This window comes from Corythoichthys intestinalis, chromosome 7, assembly GCF_030265065.1.
Source record: "Corythoichthys intestinalis isolate RoL2023-P3 chromosome 7, ASM3026506v1, whole genome shotgun sequence".
NCBI classification, from domain to species: Eukaryota; Metazoa; Chordata; class Actinopteri; order Syngnathiformes; family Syngnathidae; genus Corythoichthys; species Corythoichthys intestinalis.
The window spans coordinates 60,983,375-61,004,830 of NC_080401.1; the positions used below are offsets into that span (position 1 = coordinate 60,983,375).

The 21,456-nt window shown below is 47.4% G+C and overlaps 3 protein-coding genes across 7 annotated transcripts; 2 read left to right on the plus strand and 1 right to left on the minus strand.

The window, feature by feature from the left end:
* The first annotated feature begins 73 nt into the window (after positions 1-73).
* On the plus strand, positions 74-6,786 carry med8 (mediator complex subunit 8). Of its 3 annotated transcripts, none has more exons than XM_057841289.1 (7): positions 74-235; positions 2,635-2,756; positions 2,831-2,975; positions 3,053-3,193; positions 3,606-3,693; positions 3,757-3,966; positions 6,462-6,784. In XM_057841289.1, exons 1-7 carry the CDS (start codon positions 230-232, stop codon positions 6,527-6,529), a joined length of 780 nt encoding a protein of 259 aa, XP_057697272.1. In that variant the 5' UTR covers positions 74-229; the 3' UTR covers positions 6,530-6,784. The 3 variants fall into 3 exon arrangements, with proteins under 3 accessions (XP_057697272.1, XP_057697270.1, XP_057697271.1); XM_057841287.1 differs by having other exon boundaries at positions 155-235; positions 2,512-2,756; positions 6,462-6,786; XM_057841288.1 differs by lacking the exon at positions 74-235 and adding an exon at positions 262-615 and having other exon boundaries at positions 6,462-6,785.
* Positions 6,787-7,001: 215 nt separating this feature from the next.
* slc30a7 (solute carrier family 30 member 7) lies at positions 7,002-12,360 on the plus strand. Of its 2 annotated transcripts, XM_057841284.1 has the most exons (11): positions 7,002-7,233; positions 7,360-7,461; positions 8,779-8,892; positions 8,955-9,042; positions 9,676-9,808; positions 10,787-10,951; positions 11,019-11,057; positions 11,135-11,270; positions 11,758-11,848; positions 11,918-12,067; positions 12,161-12,360. In XM_057841284.1, exons 1-11 carry the CDS (start codon positions 7,154-7,156, stop codon positions 12,206-12,208), a joined length of 1,146 nt encoding a protein of 381 aa, XP_057697267.1. In that variant the 5' UTR covers positions 7,002-7,153; the 3' UTR covers positions 12,209-12,360. The 2 variants fall into 2 exon arrangements, with proteins under 2 accessions (XP_057697267.1, XP_057697269.1); XM_057841286.1 differs by lacking the exons at positions 7,002-7,233; positions 7,360-7,461 and adding an exon at positions 7,482-7,847.
* Positions 12,361-14,505: 2,145 nt separating this feature from the next.
* On the minus strand, positions 14,506-17,644 carry dph5 (diphthamide biosynthesis 5). 2 transcript variants are annotated; one of them, XM_057841290.1, is made up of 6 exons: positions 17,312-17,644; positions 15,840-15,964; positions 15,667-15,775; positions 15,481-15,601; positions 15,065-15,107; positions 14,506-14,982 (listed from the first exon to the last, which is right to left on the minus strand). In XM_057841290.1, exons 1-6 carry the CDS (start codon positions 17,444-17,446, stop codon positions 14,652-14,654), a joined length of 864 nt encoding a protein of 287 aa, XP_057697273.1. In that variant the 5' UTR covers positions 17,447-17,644; the 3' UTR covers positions 14,506-14,651. The 2 variants fall into 2 exon arrangements, with proteins under 2 accessions (XP_057697273.1, XP_057697274.1); XM_057841291.1 differs by having other exon boundaries at positions 15,065-15,104; positions 17,312-17,643.
* Positions 17,645-21,456: the final 3,812 nt, after the last annotated feature.

Sequence of the window (21,456 nt, forward strand, 5' to 3'; positions counted from 1 at the left end):
CTGGCTTTGAATGCTTATGTTTGAGCACCATTGATGGTGCTAGACGTCTTCATTCAATTAGATTTGGAGGAGCAATGAACGTCGTTCCAATTCCAAAGCACTTCCGATTCAAAACAAAGGCTTTTATATTGAAAAGCGTGAACCGGAAGTGTTTGAGCTAACGCCAGGCTTTCAGTGACGTTCGCGTGTTAGCTAGGCTAGGCCGGTACGGTGGGGTGACTGCTTTACCATGCAGGTAAGCTTACGCTCTTAAAATAGTAACAACAATAATACTGTATGTGTGTTGATAATATTCTCAATAGGGAAGACTTGATTTAAGAGCGGAACTGTTTGTCTTTTCAATTCCGCTGGTTTGACGGTTGGTTGGCTCGTCGTCGCCGGTCAGTTATCGTCACTTTTTGACGTTATTTGGCTAGCTTGGCTGTGTACGCGCGTTTCGGGCTTCATCTTTGGACACTTTGCCGAGCGCGCGGTCCTCGGCTCTTGCTTTGCATTAACGGCTAAGCTCATGTTAGATGCTCTGTGAGCCAACGGAGACGGACGTCGTAGTTTGTCGGCCATCTTAAAGACAGAGCCATGATCCGAGCCAAAGATGCGGTTATAATTCTGTGTACGGTATGTATTCCAAAATGATTCCGATTGTTCCTAAATTCAATAGCTATTCAGAAGAATAGCCAGGTTAATACAGTTTGTGTTTGAATTGTTGTATCAATATTTGATCATTGATTGTAATAGTATGATGCTCTTTAATGTTTTTGCAATAGAAAATTGTTGTCATGGGTCAAATTCATTTTGCGCTACCCTTGATTGTAAAGGAGGATACATTAGAATAACTTTATTGCAGTGGTTCTTAACCTTGCTAAAGGTACCGAACCCTACGGGTTCATCAGGTGCATTCACCGAACCCTTCAGAATTTCATAATAAAGCCATTTTTTATGAATTCAAAACCTAGCAATCTAATGTCTAACTCGGGGGTCAGCAACCCAAAATGATGAAAGAGCCATAATGGAGCAACAAAAAAAAAAAAAATATATATATATATATATATATATAAGTCCCAAAAAATTGAAAGCCTTATATAAGCCTTATCATGAAGGCAACACATTCTGTATGTATCAATATTAGCGATATTAGCCTAGTAACAAAATGACTAAGTTGGCTCCAAATACATAATGAGCCTTCACGATTACTGTAATTTCCACACTATAAGGTGCACCTAAAAGACTTCGCCGAAAGCTGACAGTGCGCTTTATAATCCTATGTGCCTATATGGATCAATATTGGTTGATCATGGCGTGACATTCCATTCGGCTCAGCTCCATCTTGTGGGTGCATAATGCAACGCCAACCACAACTACTACTACTACGCCTTATATTGCAATGCGCCCTATGCATGAAAACAGTTTTAAAATAGGCCAATCGTTGAAGGTGCGCCTTAAACTCCGATGCACCGTATAGCGCGGAAAATACAGTAAATGTGTATTTTCCCTGCAGTTTAACTTGATTACAATTTCAACGAATTAGAAGAACGTTTGTGTCATGTTTGCCCTCCTACAGAAGCCATTTCACAACTAAAAATATATTTCCCTCCGCCATCATTTGCCGTTTTCAAACATTTTTGAAAACGTTCCAGGGAGCCACTAGGGCAGCGCTAAAGAGCCGCGGGTTGCTGACCCCCGGTCTAAGTTTCAAATTTCATCCAGATTTCAAATTGATTACAAATAAATTTGCCTTTTGTTGTTGATTTTCACGTTGGAAAATGAAATTGAACTCATTTCATTGCACCCTCTTTTTTTTTTTTGCATGTCTATATTCTCAATGTCACATCCTTGCATCACATACTATTTTCATGGCATAAAATGATGCAGTTTTTTTTTTTTTAATTATCTACGCAGTTTACGCTGTCTGTAGGTCTGTTATACTTCCTCATACCATGCCAGTCAATCTTCCACTAAGCAAACTGATTTCTCCTCCCATTAGATAGAGGGCTAGTAGTGGAAAGAAATGGAATAAAGCCTGAATATTGAGGGCAAACAAGTCCAAATCCTGGTCTAAAACACCACTTTGCCCAGATTTAGTCAGAGTACAAAATAGGGCTCAGCGTTTCTTAACCTTCACCGAACCCCTGCCTTATTGTCATTATACGGAGTACAGCAAGATTGAAATAGTTTTGCCTTTTTCTTCTTTACTTTTTGGCTGCCGCTATTGACAACGTTAGCCGTCCAATTCTTTTCTTAACCGGAAGAGATGAACGGACATTCGTTCATTGGCCCCTCCCGGTCAAAATGATTTGGACGTCTAACGCAGTCAATGGTGCTGAAAGATGAAATGAATTGGATGCCTACTGTCAACGGCAATATTAGGGTCACTTCCTGTACATTTTGGCTCATTTCCTGTTATTATCAGGACATGATATGAAAATTGGAGTATTTTTATTTTGAATCGATATCCATTTTACTATCGTGATTCGTGACAAGTCATTTAAGTGGCGTAAATCGCCCGTCCGTCAGACAAGTTTCCTGTCGCCGGCGCTTTTACCCTTCATCCGACACGAAGAAAAAGCCAAGGAAGATATTGACGTGGTGGCGCACTGGCGTTCCGGCTCACGCTTTTGCGTGGCTTCTCCGCGGCAGCAACGAGAGGAGAAGCAGCTGGAGGCGTCGCTGGAGTCGCTGATTACGCAAGTGGCGCACGTCAAGAACGCCCTTCACTCTTTCATCTTCAAGCTGGAGAACGAGTACGAGCGACTCACGTGGTGAGGATTCGGCGTCCGGGTACCGATCGATGCGGCGGCCGGCAGGGCGGCTCAGCCCGTGCCTTTTTTGCCAGGCCGTCAGTGCTGGATAACTTCGCGCTGCTGTCGGGTCAACTGAACACCATCAACAAGCTGCTGAAGAACGACAAAACGCCGTGGTTGCGCAACCAGCTGATCATCCCGCTCCTGCTGTCGCAAGACCGCGACGAGGAGTTGGCGGTGAGGCCGGCCCGGAGCGAGCGAGCGAGCGGACGGACGGACGGGAGCCTACTCTGACCTCTGCCCGTTTTTTCCAGAAAATGACAGAGCAGCGCGTTCCCGTGTTCGGCCACGAGATGGTCCCCGACTACCTGCGCACCAAACCCGACCCGGACGTGGAGGAGCAGGAGAAGCAACTCAGCGCGGAGGCCGCCCGGGTCACGCCTGAAGTGGCGCAGGTCTCTCCTTCCTTCCCTCCCTCCTATCCTTCACCTCGTTCCCGTCCAAGTCGATGCGTTGACATTCAAATGATTAGCTTATTTGATGAATGTCAAAGCATCCGTGGCCGCCATTGACGGCGCTAGACCAGGGGTGCCCGAGTCCGGTCCTCGAGAGCCCCTATCCAGCTTTTTTTCCATTTCTCCCTCGTCCAACACACCTGACTCAAATAATCAGGATCATTATCAGGCTACTGCAGAGCTTGCTGATGAGCTGATCATTTGATTCAGGTGTGTTCAAGGAGGGAAACATGGAAAACAAGGCGGATAGGGACTCTAGAGGACCGGACTCGGGCACCCCTGCGCTAGACCGTGCTATCGGGGAGGGGCGGCAGCCGACAAACTCGAGTTTGCGTTCTCCTCCCCTCGGCAGAAGCAGATCCAGACTTTGAACAAATTGTGTTCCGGCCTACTGGAGAAGCTGAGTAACCCGAGAGACGAGCGAGACGCCGAAGGCGCGGGTGAGACGAGGCCCCGTCCCTCCGTCGCGGGAAACCCCATCGGACGGAATTTTGTTTTTTCAGGGTCGCGTCAGAGCAAAGCGTGGTTCAACCCGGCCGATACCGCCGCCCTGGTGGGAGCGGTGGCGTTCGGCAAAGGTCTGTCCAAGTGTCGGCCGCCCGGCCCCGCCTCGGCGTCGCCCGCCGGCGTCCCCGCGGGCGGCGGCCCCACGTTGCAGCAGGTCACCATCGGGGGACAGACGGGGGCGCCCTCCCAGCAGCCGGGACAGCCAGGTGACGCTTGGGTTTTCCGTACTGTTCCGATACTAGTGATTCGGGGACGATTGGCTTACAATATGATTGCTGTGCCAGGGTCACGATACCATATCAGAAAATGTAAGAAAAAAACTCCTTTGATTGGATTTCTGGCTGTGAAAGAGTGTTATTTAGAGCGATTGAAATACTTTCCACAAAACATTGATTTTCTTCATACAACTGAATCGCTGTGGCAACCCCTGATGGGGAAAGCCGAAAAGAAAAGAAGTAACATTTATTTGTTTCTGAAACAAAAGTCTCAACACTGTTGGCTCTTGGGCTACAAGAGCACTCGAGAGCAAATGAACCACCACCGTGAAGCTTTGAACCAATTGGCTTCAAAAAGCTTTATTTGGCCATCGTGTCATCTTCTCTCTCTCTCTCTCTCTCTCTCTCTCTCTCTCTCTCTCTCTCTCTCGAGAGAGAGAGAGAGAGAGAGACGGCGCCCACCCGGCGTCGACACTGTTGTCGTCCGACGTGCCTCCTGGCATGCCTTGCGGCGGCCGCCAATGTAGATAACATTCATTCTGTACCAATTATTTCTAATTTTGCTGATTAGTTTGTTGTTATGTGATCATTTCAGTTTTATTTTGAAGCAGGACTTTGAATGACTTGAATTTGATTTCATCATCTACCACCGATTGGCGAGCCGCCTTCTGCGGGAGTTGACCCTTCCTGCCTCATTAGCGCCACGAAATGGCATCAGACTAAATGTTGCTCTGATGTGCCAGTGCAGCTAGTCTATACAGTATATCGCCATCCATTTCAATGCGTCATCGTGACATTTCATATTGCCATATACCATCAGCTACCCTGTTTTCTGTTGTAAAAAAAAATTCAACATTTACAGTGCTGGCCAAAAGTATTGGCACCCCTGCAATTCTGTCAGATAATGCTCCATTTCTCCCAGAAAATGATTGCAATGACAAATGCTTTGGCTTCAATTATTTTGCTTGAAATGAAAGAATGAAAATAAATGAGATCATTATCATTTCACGCAAAACACCCAAAATGGATCGAACAAAAATATCAGCACCCTGAGCCTAATACTTGGTAGCACAACCTTTAGACAAAATAACTGCAAACAACCATCAATGAGTTTCTGCTGGAGTTTTACACCATTCTTCTATTGGCCAACTGTTCCAGTTCTCTGAGATTTTGAAGGGTTTCATTTTCAGATCTCTCCATAGGTGGTCTATGTGATTGAGGTCTGGCCACTTTAGAAGTCTCCAGTGCTTTCTCTCCAACCATTTTCTAGTGCTTTTGGCTCATTGTCCTGCTGGAAGACCCATGACCTCTGAGGGAGACCCAGCTTATGCTGCAAAATTTGTTGGTAGTCTTCATAATGCCGCGCACATGGCCAAGCAGTCCAGTGCCAGAGGCAGCAAAGCAACCCCAAAACATCAGGGAACCTCCATCTTCTTTTCTTTTGAAGGCCTCCTTTTTTCCCCCTGTAAACTCTTATGTTGATGCCTTATCCCAAAAAGCTCTACTTTTGTCTCATCTGACCAGAAAACTTTCTTCCAAAACGTTTTTTAGCTTTCTCAGGTCAGTTTAGGCAAACTCCAGCCTGGCTTTTTTGTGTCTCTGGGTCAGAAGTGGGGTCTTCCCGGGTAAAGTCCCTTTTCATTCAGACACCGACGGTTAGTACGGATTGACACCGTTGTACCCTCGGACCGCTGGACAGGTTGAACTTGTTTGGATGTTCGTCGAGGTTCTTTATCCGCACAATCTTTGGTTGAAATTGCTCGTCAAATTGTTTTCCCCGTCCACATCTAGGGAGGCAAGCCACAGTGCCGTGGGCTTGACACTTGTTGATGACACTGGGCACGGAAAATTCAGGTCTTTGGAGATGGACTAGTCGCCTTGAGATTGCACATGCTTCCTCACAATTTAGCTTCTCAAGTCTTCAGTTCTTTGGTCGTCTTTCTTTTCTCCATGCTCAATGTGGTACACGCGAGGACACAGGACAGAGGTTGAGTCAACTTGAATCCATTTTAACTGGCTGCAAGTCTGATGTAGTCATTACCAGCACCTGTTATGTGTCACAGGTAAGTAACAGGTGCTGTTAATTCCATAAATTACAAAAGCATCACATGATTTTTCAAAGGGTGCCAATACTTTTGTCATTTTTGGAGTTTGTGTAAAATGATAGATTTCATCTTCCCCCCCCCCAATTCTCTTTTGTGTTTTTTCATTGCAAACAAAATAAATGAAGATATTATTACCAAAGCATTTGTAACTGCAATCATTTTCTGGGAGAAATGAAGCATTATCTGACAGTATTTCAGGGGTGCCGATACGTTTGGCCAGCACTGTATATTACTAAATGACCGACCGCATACTCACTTGACTGTAGTATCACGGCTTGGTCAGTCTCATTGGCTGCCACCCTCCCGCTTCAAATGGATGGGACGTCTACTTTCCGTCAAAGTGCAAGCATTGACAGTAAAATTGTGCGTTTTCCCGGACAGGCAAGATGCCGGGCATCAAGACCAACATCAAATCGGCGTCGGCCGCCATGCACCCGTACGGCAGATGAAGCCCCATCATAGCAAAAGTCATCTTTTAAAAATGTGCTGCTGCTGGCTGATGATGAACTTGGCATCAAATTATAAATGAACAAGGATACCGTTTGAAATGGCCATGGCAATAGATGTCCCTGCCAGCCTTCAAAGGTCAAGATGGATGTGGACATCTAGCACCATCAATGGCACAGACACTTTTTTCCCCCCTTTGTGAAATGATTCAAATTTGAAACTTTTTTTAAATAAAACAGAATGAATCAAGATCATTTATGTTCATTTTTGGAAGTGAGAAATGCAGTTTTTGAAATGTGCACAATCATTTCTTTAATAGGAAATTATAATTATTAAAAAAATGATAACATTTGCAAAATGATGCCGCCAACTCAGAGTTCTGATACAACCAGAGTTTATTGTTGCGCTGCTACAGTCTTGCTTTTGTCCACCAGAGGTCCCTAAAGAGGCCGAGTGTGGCGACTTCCCGCCCGGTACGTCGCCTGGCCCCCTACAAGAAATGTCGGCACGCCGGAAGAGCTCTTTCCAGGCTTTTGTTGTGAAATCTCCGTCGGCGGAAGCGTTGCGCTAACAGCGAGGCTAGTCAAGCGGTGTGTGTGCGTGCACGCGCGCGCGCATGTCTGAAAATGTTACCTTTATCCGTGAAGGACGACGAGTATAAACCCGCCAAGTTCAGTTTGGTGCTCAAACTGTCAGGATGGATCAGGTGAGCGCGAATGCTAATGCTAACACAGCTGGCCCGGATGCTAAGCGGCCACGTTGGGGAGAAAGAGGGGAAAGGAAAAAAAAAAAAACAAGTGGCGAATGGAAGCGCGTTTGCCTTTTTTTTCAGGTCCATTTTGGCCGACAGAACGTCCCGAAATTTATTTTTCTTCCTGTGTTTGAACCTTTCCTTCGCCTTTGTGGAGCTAAGCTACGGCATCTGGAGCAACAGGTAAGTCCGCCGACGCGTGACGTCACCGCCAGCCGCAATCTTAGCTCGCCACAACACAAACGAGTAGGAAGCTCTAGCGCGCCGCCGTTAGCATTCGGCTAGTTTCTGCTGAGGATGTGCCACGTATATCTTGCGTGCCTTCGTTGCCGGTTCCTGCTCGCGGTCAGTCGGACCGGAAGTGCTGTTTCGTCCGCACAAATCACGATCACTTCAATTCATCACGCCGGCTTCGAGTTTTGCTTCAAGTGGATCCCCGCTCTTCACCACCACCGAAAACTATTTCATTTCAATTGCGATGCATCGAACAATATGTAATTGCAGACGTGACCAAAGGAGTTGTTTTTTTTTTTACTTGAAACAGACGTTCAGAAAAAGACTGTCTAAAGGTACAATAAGTCAATTCAATAGTCCTGTAGTTTTAATACACAGTCCCAAATGTTAAATGCGCTCAGGTGGCACCAAACCCTACTTATTTGAAAACTATTTTAGTTGGATGGTAGTTTTGGGTTTAAAAAGTCCCTTTTGGGAGGATCCGCGCCCCTATTAAGGGTAAAGACACCGGACCACTCCTCTGTCCTAACTTTTCTTGTGTTCGTTACTCAGAAGCGAGGTATACTAATAATTTAGTGCTAATCGAATAAAAAGCGTCACAGACCTTGGGTTGCAATTTGATCCGAATGTATTGATTCCAGAGATAAAGCAATCAACAGTTACAGATATCTGGCTGATAGTTCTCTAGTCTTAGCCATTACAGAAAAGCAAAAGTATCAGTAAACCCACCAGCCAGGCACTTTCCTTATATACTCCATTTGTAGGAAAGTTAGCATACTAAGCACATGGGGTGATGTGATGTGATGTCTGGATGACGTGAAGAGCAGGCGTCCAGACGAAAAGGCCTCTTCAGAACCTCCGGCCTAGATGCTTTGGTCAGCCTTTGGCGCAACCTGTGGCCCCTTGTGATCCAAGCGCCCTTCCTCTAAACAATGCGTACTTACACTTGTGCTATGTTTAACCGGGTGAGTGTCCAACTTATAGGGAAGTAAATAATGCTGAAGTATTGAAACTTCACTAAACTTACGGTTTCCCTGTGTCTGCAAAACAGGGATGTGACTATTCTAGTGCTTTAACATTACCAGGAAGGGGCATGTAAGGTACTTGTAGATTAAAATATAATGTAATTCGAATAAATGCAGTTATATATGGCACAATTTTCCTAACTCTAACAGTAGTCAAAATTGCTCCTAGCGCCAATATGATTTTGACATCGATAGCTTTCAAACGGTCCGATACGACCCGGTGTCACTTTTTGACGTTCAGTCTAGGCTTGATCTCGGACTCGTTCCACATGTTCTTCGACTGCACGGCGCTACTGGCGGGCCTGGCGGCGTCGGTCATCTCCAGGTGGCGCTCCAACGACAGCTTCTCGTACGGGTAAGGCGCACGTGCGTCGCGGGCGGTCGGGCCCTTAACGTACGCGCGTCCTTCCTCCTCAGGTACGTCCGAGCCGAGGTCATCGGCGGATTTGTCAACGGGCTCTTCCTCGTCTTCACCGCTTTCTTCATCTTCTCCGAAGGCGTGGAGGTAAACCGGAGTTCGTAAACATATTCCGCAAGTTTGAAGACGATACCCGAATTTGTCCTTGAGTTATCTTGCACCCAAACGGACAAAAGTCTGTGACCTTTCACTTCACCGTCCCACAATGTATTCCTCTTTTCCGTCTCATATCACAAACATATCCTGTAAATACGATAATAACTCGAGAACCGAGAAAGGGATTATCTTGAACGTGACCATTGACCCCTAACCTCTTTCATTTTATCTTCCAAATGGATGCTCTAAATTTGAGTTTCTCTGAATCTCAATTGTCCCGCTATCTAAGCTCATGACCCTCTTGTAACCCCTGTGACCTTTGACCCCCAAAGGTAATGATTCCAAACATATTCTGCACATATTTGATGTTAATCCCTTTCTTCCTTCTGAGTTATAGCAAACAGAAACGTACTGTGACCTTTGACCTCCATTTCATATGACAAACATGATGCAAATTTGACAATAATCCCATCATTTGCATTTGTGTGATCTTGAAGCCAAACAGATTTATGGAACCCAATCGCTTCACCTACCGTTGGAGGGAAAGTCAATCTTAAAAAAAAAAAAAAAAGCAATTTTGAAGGCCGTATTTGCTGACGGGACGTTTGTTTGCGTGTGTGTCAGAGGGCTTTGGAACCTCCGGACGTTCACCACGAGCGCCTCCTTCCGGTCTCTGTCGCCGGCCTGCTGGTCAACCTGGTGGGGATCTTTGTTTTCCAACACGGAGGCGGACACGGACACTCGCACGGAGAGCAAGGTCGGCCCCCGTCGCCTCCCGTCGGTTCGCTCGAAGTCATCAAAATGAAAAGATTTGCCACGTTCGCCTTCGCTTCGATAGGCGGTTTTGACTCGCGAACATCAGAGATCCGACACTTATCTCACGGTTCGAGTCGTCGGAGTCCGAACAACCTATCGGCTACTCCTTTGGTTCGCGGTCCGCCGTCGACGGAGGTCCGATTTGTTTGAAGCGGGAGGGTCGAACGAACGTAAGTTGAGAAATAATAGGGGAAGGTCGCCCCCGTAGAGGCGGTGACCTAATGTATTTTGGTTGCGTGGCACGGCCAGACTGTTCTCCCTGTATTTTTCAAACACAGAGAATAGTCTGGGACCCAGCCCATTAACGGCCTCTCGAGCAAGTACAAAATCAGTTGTCAAATCGGATTCCTTTATTTGCGTGACGTGTTCTTAACGAGCAATGTCACTCTTCCGCGTCGGAAGTCGTCTGCGCGACAACACGGATGGCGAACAGGAGAGCCGAGAATATGTTCCAATCCACAGTAAAATCAGTTTTAAATGACCAAAAACACATCGACACAAGTCAATTACAACAGTTTGTCTCGCGCTAGCCACGTTGAATAAACTCCGCTCTCCTCGTATGTTTACTTCCGCGCGCAAGTCCCTCGTGGCGTTTCTGACGTCACAGCCGCCCGTTGCTGATTGGTCCACTCCGCAGTGTTTGCTGTGACTTGCTCCGCCCTGGAAATTTTATCCGCTTAATGGTGGCCAGACTCAATAGCTGGAACAGCGGGGAGTCTGGAGTACCAGGCTAGTATTTTGGTGCTCCTGCCAAGAATTAAAATGAGTTTGTCGCTAGTAGAAGTCCGATCTGTTTGAAGCGGGAGGGTCGGAGTTCGCTCATCTGCCGTCGGTCCTCGAGCTTCAAACGGAACGAACGTCTGGGGTCGTCCACGGTGGCCGACGAGTTTACTAGGAAGTGACTGTCTCCGTCCCTCAGGTCACGGCCACAGCCATTCGCTGTTTAACGGTACGCCGGGCCACTCTCACTCCCACCACGGAGGCCACTCCCACCACGGAGGCCACTCCCACCACGGGGGCCACTCCCACCACGGGGGCCACGAAGACCACGCTCATCACGGACACGGTCACGACAGTCCGGACGGTGAGGCGGCGCGACCGCTATGCCGAAAGACCGCGAATGACGGCCGGCCGCGCTGTTGTTTTGACAGACGAGCGGCGGCCGGGTTCCGGTAAACAGATCCTTCAGGGTGAGTGGTGCCGACGTGCCGACTCTTCGCCCTTTCGGGATGACGCCACCGGGCGTGTCGATGTGCGCGTCCGGCAGGCGTGCTGCTGCACATCGTGGCCGACACTCTGGGCAGCGTGGGCGTGATCGTTTCGGCTCTCCTGATGCAAAACTACGACCTGATGATCGCCGATCCCGTTTGCTCCATGCTCATCGCCGTCCTCATCGGCGTCAGGTAACGCCGCTCGACTCCGTCTCGCCCCTAGCTAGATAGACTCCCTTCGAGAACGGCGCCAGTGACGTCGACTATCCTCCCGTTGCCATTTTGTTACGAGTAAATCCACGTGGGAGCCTGGTAGCAAATCAAACTAACCTGCACACCATTCATTCATTCGTGGACTTTTACCACCATCCGTTTTTGGGCCACTTCCTGTTGATTTTGGTGGGTGACTTCTTTTAGGGCACTTACCTGTTACGGTCGGGGCCACCGGAACCATTCCGTTTGAAGCTGTAGGCTGGCATCCATTCCCTGCCAAACCTCCCACTTCAGACAGAACGAATGTCGATCACCGTCAATAGTAGCCAATAAGTTAACAAATTTGGGGGAAAACCCCCCTACAGAATTGTATTTGTCTAAGGCACGAGAAAAGGAGCAAGGATGCGATCGGTCTACGACAATATTTACCTTAACGTGCCGGGCGGTACCACTTTGTGTTTGTCAGCGTGGTTCCTCTGCTGCGAGAGTCCATCGGGATATTGATGCAGAGAACGCCACCCTCCCTGGACCACGCTCTCCCCGAGTGCTACCAGAGGGTACGTGCCGGTCAGCGTGCGCCGCGCGTAACTTTGTGCCGCGCGTGACCCTTTTGCCTCGGCGTTCAGGTGCAGCAGCTTCAAGGCGTGTACAGCGTGCAGCATCCCCACTTCTGGACTTTGTGTACCGACGTGTACGTGGGAACCCTCAAAGTGGCGGTGGCCCCCGACGCCGACGCCCGCTGGATACTCAGTCAGACGCACAACATCTTCACGCAGGTCCGCTCCTCGCGCGAGACAAACCCGCCTCGGCTACATTTCGTAGTTTGGCAAAAAGTCACGTAACGGCGCCCCCCCCTCTCGCGTCCGCAGGCGGGCGTTCGCCAGCTCTACGTTCAAATCGACGCGGCCGCCATGTAGAGGCTCCGCCCTCGGGGGAATCCGGCGTCCCGCGGCGGAAGCGGCTAACCGCGAGCGACTCCGACCGTCCCTCCGTGCCCCGCCTCCCGGCGGCGGGGTATTGCGGAATCGTGCCTTTGCCGGTCATCGCGGTCCCGCCCCCGCGAAAATGGCTGTCAGCCCATTGGACCAAGAACTGTGAATGTCAAACCATGTGACCAAGTCTCTCCTCCGGAGTAATAAAAAAAAAAAATGGTTTGAGGCCAATATTGATTTGAATTGCTTTCCAGGAAGTGTGTGACTTCCTGTTTGAAGATTTCCAAGTCAACTCTTTTACTGCCATGGACAGCAATAAACAAATCCGTATGAACTCGGATGGCTGGCGTCGAATGATAGATGGCGGCGTTGCCCCTACCGCCGCCCGGACACACCTCTGTATTTATTGTTTGGCGTCGTTGGCTCTGTGAACCCCACAAGGTTGACTCAAGTAAGAGTAGCATTACTTGAAATAATGTTTACAGTGCCCTCCATAATTATTGGCACCCCTGAAAAAGATGTTTTTTAGCTTCCAATATATATATATATTTTTTAATTCAAATAATATGGGACCTTAATGGGGAAAAAAAAAGAAAAATCCAACCTTCAATACAAGTGCATTCATTCAGTGTGTCACAATTATTAGCACCCCTGGTGTTAATACTTTGTACAATCCCCTTTTGCAAACAAAACAAGGTCTGGGGACTGCGATGGCCATGGGAAGAGCTTGATTTTGTGTCTGGTGAAGCATTTCTGTGTAGATTTGGCCATATGTTTAGGATCATCGTCTTGCCGAAAGACCCAGTGACGAGCCATCTTCAGCTTTCGGGCAACAGATTTTGATTTCAAATTTCCTGGTATTTCAAAGCATTCATGATGCCATGCACCCTAACGAGGTTCCCAGGGCCTTTGGAAGCGAAACAGCCCCACAGCAACACTGACCCACCCCCATACTTCACAGTGGGTATGAGGTGCTTTTCAGCATGCACATCTTTCGTGGCACGTCAGACCCACTTAGATTGTTTGTTGCCAAAAAGCTCAATCTTGGTCTCACACAAAAATACACACGGTCCCAGGCTTCAACAAATAAACCGCACTGGCTATTAAGATGCAGGAATTAAAATGAAGGGGAAAAATAGTGTTTTATAGTCCGAAAATTACGGTAAATCAATTATAGCATTAGGATTTGTTATTCAAGAAAAATTTAAGCGTTCATTGGCCGTCACAGAGTAGCATTTGCAATCACAATTTTATTTTTGTGTGTTTATCTTTGAAAGTTAACATATTTTGCTGTTCTATGATATGTAAAGCACTTTGGACTCCTTGGCGGATTTTTAAAAATGTGCTATACAAATAAAGTTGATTGTTCACTACACAAAAATAGCAATGTAAATTGCCCCCAAAAACGTTCAGACAACCAACAGGATATAATATATATGTAAGACAGGTCATATGGTGGTAAAGGATAGATCGTTGAAACAGGAGAAAGCCATTGTCAGTGGCGCAAGGCAATGCACACAAGAAAAAGGTGTCGATAAAAAAAGCTACCTCTGGATCAGGTCGGCTCTTTTTCAGCCCTCCGCATTCAAGCCGTCTCTTTAACTGAACATTTGTATGTTCTTCCACATCTTTACCAGTGAATTTGGCATTCTTTTCGGACAGAATTGCTAGGTTTAGCTCAGTAAACATCTCCTTCGTACGCTATTTCATGCATGCATTTAGCGACGAACGGGAGCTTGACCCGCTTAGCAACAATTGTTAACGTCATGAATATTAATGAGCAAAAGTGACAAGTTGCGTGCGTTACGCCATTGTGGTTTTTGTTGCGACATCTCACTGGTAGCGCTCCTGTCGGCATCTCTGGCAAAAATCAAGTCGATACGTAGAATAAAGAGCAAGAATGGAACCACTCTAGTGTAGCGGTGTAAGAGTGTTTCTTCTTCACAAGTAGGGTTAGGTACTTTTTTTCCTCAAAAAGTTACTCAAGTAAATGTAATGCGTTACAACCCACCTCGGCACCCAAGTTGATAAGGGTGACCTTTCCCATCAATAGGGTTTGCTAACTTTATGCTAAGGAAACAAACCTTCCTACTCATCTTAGTGGAGGCTCTTTTCGTGCTTCTGCCTGGACTTTATCACTGTTAGACGTTCAACGCCGTCGGCCAATAACTTCATTTACGAAGACGTTGGAATAGATGGATGAGACGTGGTGAGCCGCCACCCGCGAACGCCCTCGCCGACGTCTACGTACCTGCGGCGTTCAGCGAGCCTCTGAAAGAAGGCCTCTCCGTCCGGGCAATTTTACCGACGCGCACGCACAACGAGCGAGCGTCAAAATGAACGAAACGAGTAAAAATGCGTGTCCGGCGTCCATCTTTTAATTTTGTAGCGCTAGCGTGACAAAGGAAGGGACGGAAGGCCGCGAGCGTCAGGAGTCCAGGGGCAGGCGCGGCAGGACGTCGTCGGTGGCGTAGAGCCGCAACATCTCCGCCTCCAGCGGGTGGAGCTTGCCGGGGAGCACCAGCGAGTGGAGCGGGGCGCCCAGCTCGTCGCGCGCGCTCATCTCGGCCAACGTGGCCACGCGGATCTTCTGGTCGGCGGCGCCCAGTCTGGCCACGCCCACGCACGGAGTGTCTTCCGTCAGGCCGGCGCGACGGGGCTCCTCCCCCCGATCCCGCCTCCTCCGGACGATTTCCAGCAGCTGAGAGGCCGCCTGGGAGGCGCTCATGAAACGGGGCTCCTCGTAGATCTTCTTGCCTCTGAAAGGACGGGCGCGGATGAGCGGCGCGGGCGCGGATGAGCGGCGCGGGCGCAGATGCGGCTTTGGCGAGCTGGCGTTACCTCATCAAGTTCTCCAAGGACTGCTCTTTGACTTTGATATCTGCTGAAACAAGCCAAACGCGTTAGACCTCCCTTGCCTCGTTTTGCCGGTAGCCCCAAGCCCCCAACCCCCAATTTTTTTTTTTTTTTTAAAAACCTAACCCAATTACCCATCTGTAACAAGATGACAATACTTGCCAAAGGTCTGCAACCCTCTGATTCCATTTGATCACACTCATTGAAATACTAACATCAAATTTCAATGATATCTATTCCTCTTTTAAAACTACAATTCAACAGGAAGTGAGGCAATAAGAGAAATATGAGTCAATATCCACAGAAGTGATCTCGATCCCACCCTCCCGCTTAAAACGGATCGGACGTCTAATGGCGATGAACTCATCGGACGCAAAAAGCCAGCCGCGGCCGGCGCTTACCCAGCAAACAGAGCGTGTGCAGACCGGCCTCCCGGTTCTGGAGGATCTTGTCGTAGAAGCTCTCGGGTCGCCACGACTCGGTCCAGAAGACCAGAGATACCGTCTCGCCAAAGTTGTACAGCTGACACGCAAAGAGACGAGCGCCATTAGGGCGCGTCGGCCCGGTAGCGACGCCCGATTCCCCACCTGCAGGCCGCAGCAGCCCACGGCGTTGATGACGGAGGCGTTGTGGACCACTCGGTAGGGAATCCCGGCCCGCGTGGCTCTCAGCACCAGGTCGCTGTGCGTGGTGGCGCTGCAGATGAAAAGAGCGCGCGTGAGCGACGGAGACCAGCCGGCACGCCCGCTCGCCAACTCACCCGAAGGGGTCGCCCACCACCAGGAAGGCCACGTCCGTCTCCTCGGCCTCCTTCAGGATGCGCTCGGCTTCCTGCTCCACCATATCGCGATCGGCCAAGATCACGTCCTTTCCGTAAAACTCCTCCTGCCCTCGCAAACGCGCCGACCTCAGTTGGTTATTAAAACAACTCGCGCGGCAACGATACAAGTGTCGGTCTCGATAAGGCGTTAAATTCACCCCGTCCGTATCGGGGAGTAGTACGAAACGACGCGCGATATGTACTCTTCTGGATACAGCTTCCGACGGCCGGTCGTCCTACCCGAGATGGCCGCCGGTGACGTGCGGAGACAATTTGGGGGGCAGGTGCTCAGAAGGGGGAAACCGCGTATATACTGGAATTGCCAGCCCGGCTGCCTCGTTAGAACAATTCAAATGAATAAAGAAAAAACATTGCAGAGGTATTGACATACTTATTCCTTCGTTTTCTGAGCCGCTTATTCTCACAAGGGTGACGGGGGCGCCACCCCGGCTGACTACGGGCAAAACCCCGAATCGGTCGCCAGCCGATCGTAGGGCACGAGGAGACGAACGACCGTTCAGCGTACGTAGGGACAATATTGAGTGCTCCATTAGCCAACCGTGCATCTTTTTGGGATGCGGGGGGGAAACCGGAGTACCCGGGGGAAAAAAACGCGGGCACGGGGAGAGCACGCAAACGCCACACAGGAAGGTCGGATATTTATTTAGATAAATAGCAACCGAGCGAGGTTTAACAAAACACTTGAATTTTCCTTTTCAGGCAAGATACGAGACAAGTAGTTCAGCAACTGAAGTTTAGCAGGGCACATAAAGATTATTTGTGACCTCTGCATGGGGGCTGCATGCGGGAGCGTGGATGTGAGCTATTGTACTGTGGCGCGTGTTCACCTTTGGAGGACAGAGGGCCCCGTCACAGTGATTATAGCTCCGGCGCTTGGGAACACACAATTTTGATCAACACAAACCTTGATAAGGGCACTTACTCGGTCAAGGGCCAGTGCTTGAGCACCACCTGGCGTCTATGTGTGCACGCCAGTCTATATAAGTTGGTTTTATTGCCGACAATGCGTTTCGGGGTCATCCACAAGTTTTGCCCGCCCCAATACAAGTCAAACTCTGCCTATTTGGCACTTAAAGAACAACAGGAAGTCATTTGCAAATGCACCAAACTCCCAGTCGGACGTCTAGCAGCGAGTGATTTGTGGGTGTGAGATGGAATTGACATCACATGAGCCAACCAAAATGAGTTTGCTCTAAAGAACCTTTGGAAATACCGCGCTGCAATTGCCATAAAGATGGCCTTCTTTGGACAGGGAAGACGACAGGAAGGGATGACATTTCGACCTTCCCAAAAGAGCTGCATTTTTAGCTAGCTATCCAGTCGGCCGACCACGAGAGAGCTCATTTTACACTGAGAAGGGGGGAAAAGGAAGGGCGATCGATATTACTGACCAGCGCTTCCTTGCCCACAGTCAAGATGGAGGTGTAGGCCTCCAAGTAGACTCGCGAACATTTCTTGACCACCTGCAAACCCTTGACGGTGATGTCGGCGGCGTCGCCGAGACCCAAACCGACCAAGTAGAGCATTTCGGGAACGGCTTTTTCTTTTTTTGTGTGCGTGTCTCGAGTTGGTCTCGTCTTCGCCTTGACGCAAGCGAGCGTGCGTTCCCTCGCGGCTGCTGCTTTCCGGCTGCCGTCCGTCAGTGCCGTGTTCCGCTGTCACTTTGTTGTGATTGCACGACAGTTGGGCTCTCTATACGGCCAGTCTTGCCAATGCTGCATTCGAGGGAGGTGGCAAGTCGGACTTTTACCAACTCCGAACAGGAAAAATATCATTGGAACGCCACTCGAAGTGGGAGGTCCTTGTCCCGAAGTCGATTAAAAAAAAAAAAACAACAAAAGTAGTAGGGGAGACTGGGGCAATGTGAGACATTACATTTTTCTTTTTTTAATTTACATTTGCTCTCTCCCAAGCAAGCTAACAAAACAGTAAAGTTTCCATATTTCCCATTCGTTTGGGATGTTTCCTATCAATGGAAATGATCAGAATGTACTCAAGATGAATACTATTGCAAATATAACCAGTTCATAAAAGTAGTATTGCATCTTACTTTAAAGTGAAAACTAGACAGACTACAAAAATGAAAGGGGTAAAGCTGATTCAGTTACTTTTTCCATCTTAATATTAAAAAAAAAACAAAAACATAATAGCAAATGGAACAGGTAGCTTGAGAATAAGACAATTCAGAATGAATTTTAGAATAGTAACAGCATCCTCCGGTTTGGTCGATGAAACGCATCTTTGAAACACCTGAACGCAACTGGAGATCTACTACACCATATTAGAATATCATCCATCATACAACAAAATGACCCACGACCAGATCTACGTTTCCTTCCATCATCTTCGGAACTCTCTTCCTCGGGATACTGATCTCCTCGGAGTCGCTAACTACAATTTTCTTTGTGGTCGTTTTCTTTTTCCGGTTAGTCTGTTTTTTTTTGGTGCCAATTTCTGACTGGCACCGTGTGGCACGTGAGTCAGCTGACCAGGCTTATCTAGGTGGATGGGAAGGAGTGAAGTGAGACATCTTACTTTACCCTATCACCAAATTTTTGTGAAAAACAACCTCTCCTTGCAACACAGGCAAATGTTAAGCTAGTATCACAGGTCAAATGTCTATCAAGCCAATCTACCATTTTGAAGACGACGTCATTGCTGCGAGTCATTTTTAAGTATACATCATTTTACGGTGCCTTTTGACCACTAAGCCTACAAAAAATGGGGCGGGGGGAGTCATGATTTAAAGGACTTTATTAGCCTGCTAAAATATGCTACTTCTAGTGACAGTCTTATTTAAAGGACGTTGTTGAAATACACCATACCTATGCTACCGCAATATTATTTACAGGAGGTAATATGCCTGACAAACTGTCCCATCGCTACCCATAATTTGACGGCTTTTTCCACAGTGGGAGTATCCAAAATAAATGTGTCAAAACGTAAGGTAGATTTGTTCGACGGGACGGCTAGCGTCGATAATCCCCGCTCGCCGTTGAGTCACGCTGCTGTCCGGGGGTGTCCCTAGCCTACATGGTGCCTTGGGCGACAAGACGCTTTGGCCCTCCATAGAAAAAAAAAAAGCAATCGCAAAAAAAAAACAACGGCCGACCCAAAAAATACAGCATGAAGTATAGTTAGCACAACCCAACCACCAAAACACAGTATTTGCTAAGAATGTTCCAATTATTAACTCAATTAAACCATGCAGTTCAACGTGCACAACAACAAATACGAAGCTTGTTGACCACTACAGGGGCTCTGGTTTGTGGGCACAGGAGATGAAATGTGCATACATGTACATACATTTACCATATAACATGGTCATCATTCGTAGACCTCTTCATGTGTATAGACCCTACCCACCGACGTCATAAAACCACATGCTCGCTGTATGGTTCCGCCCACTTGTCCGTCATTTTGTCTCTGTATTAGCATTGGTTTCAATTGATCGAGGAATTTAAAATGCATTTCATGGAAGACCCGGTGCTTTCTGATGCCGTAAACTCACTGGATGTGTTGCATAAAAGGCGTTATGTGGAAAAGCTTCGTTCTATACAGTCGCCAGATCCATATTTGATGCCCAAATCAATGTTTTTCGACCCACTGTCTTCGCCCTGTCTGCCTGACATCTGCTACGCTGATATTTACAATGATCTTGTCCACACAAAATCAGCCTATTCTCACGAAAATTTGAAAAACACTTTAAGAGCTTGGAGGCTTATAAATACTTCGTTGCTGGTTGGGTGAAACATGTCCTCGTCCACGAAAATTCGACAGGAATCTATCTTGTGCTTGGAAAGGTGAGTTAGGAAATTTTCAATTCAAAATCTTTTGTTATTGCTAACATCCACTGTCAAGTCTAATGTATTTCATGTCGTTTGTCAATGGAGTTAAGGCTTTTAATGTTTATATGGTTTAGCGATAGCACTCTCACTACATACATACGTGTACGTTGTCGGCGATTAGCCTAGCAATGATCTTAATTGTGGTTATTTGTCAGCCCCGTAGACGAGGCCAGTTTCTTTCACTTGGTACCAGCTAAATATTATTCAAAAAAATAACGATGGTGGAAGAAAGGGAAGTCACAAACATCTTGAATTTGAAACTATGTCGTACTACGTCGTATGTTGTCGGCGATTAGCCTCGCAATGATCTTAATTGTGGTTATTTGTCAGCCCAAAACCCTCTAAGTATATCTTAAATGCATCTTACCGGATATAAAATGACTACTACATAGTCTGTGGTGATTTTTTGGTGCCCAGTTTTCACGTCAAATTGCAGCCGTCCATTTCGCTCTCCTCTTTGGATCCCTCGGAATACGGTAAAACTTCAAGTCTCTCCTTCCATCTTCTCAGTTAGTGCAACCAACAGCCACACACGCCTTCACCATTTTGATTATTAATGTTAAGGAGCAGAAAAACACGCCGTAAATAGGAGAAATGTACGTAGCCGTAACAGGTTAACACTATGTTTTGACGGACAAGTGGGCGGTACCATTCAGGAGAGTGGAGTTGTGACGTCACGTGGGTAGGGTCTATAGCTTATTAAACATGACAGCACATCATTTGACCTATAAATCAACTATAGAGAACATTTGCACGCTACGTATCTCCCTTCAAACCATGACATTCACTGCTATGTAATGTTAGCAGTCATAAACAAGCTACCGAATACGAAATTAAGAGTAATGTAGAAGCCATATTCACTGTCACAATTCAGTGCATCAATGCGTTTATTTTGAAACTGTGTTACTGTTTTTGCCACCAGGGGGTACCACCAATGTCATTAGGTATTTTACTATAAAGGTGCGCCTAGAGAGCCACTGTTAATGAGTGCACCTGGTGGACACACGGTTTTTACCATAGGACCATAGCACGCCGTAGCATGAGCTGCATTGGAAAGTGGACTGTTTGCTGAATGACTGGAATAAATCACCAAACCAAAACCATCCGTGTGGGCAGTTCATTGCCCGTACATTCAGGTTCCGAAGGTGTACTCAGTATTGGCTTGATTTTGAGTTTGCTAAAACGCCAATACAAGTAATAATAATACATTTTATTTCTAGAGCGCTTTTCAAGCCACACAAAGACGCTTCACAAGAGACAGAGTCATGTGTGAACAGAGTGTGAAGAATGGAAAAAATTGGACATAGAAAACATTGACCACAACAATTCCTCCACCCAGCATTGTGAGGAATGTTCCTTCACGATCTATGTGCAGCGCCTTTAATTCACTTCACGTCATCCATTGAAGGAGCAGACGCATGAACCGGAAATAAAAGCGCCAGCAGTTTTCAAAATAAAAGTGCCGCTCTAAAATAGAAAGTCAATGAATTCAACGGCTAAACTATTGAAGAAATCTTAACAGAAAGACTATATACACATTATACATCTAGGTCAAAAAAAAAAAGTTTGAATGAAGTCAATCCTAGGTGAATGACACAGTTAACATGATCCAAACCTTCGGCCCGCCTCCTTCTCCTTTTGGGGTTGCATGCAGACAGTAACTGCAGTCTGCGGGAGGTGTCATTGCA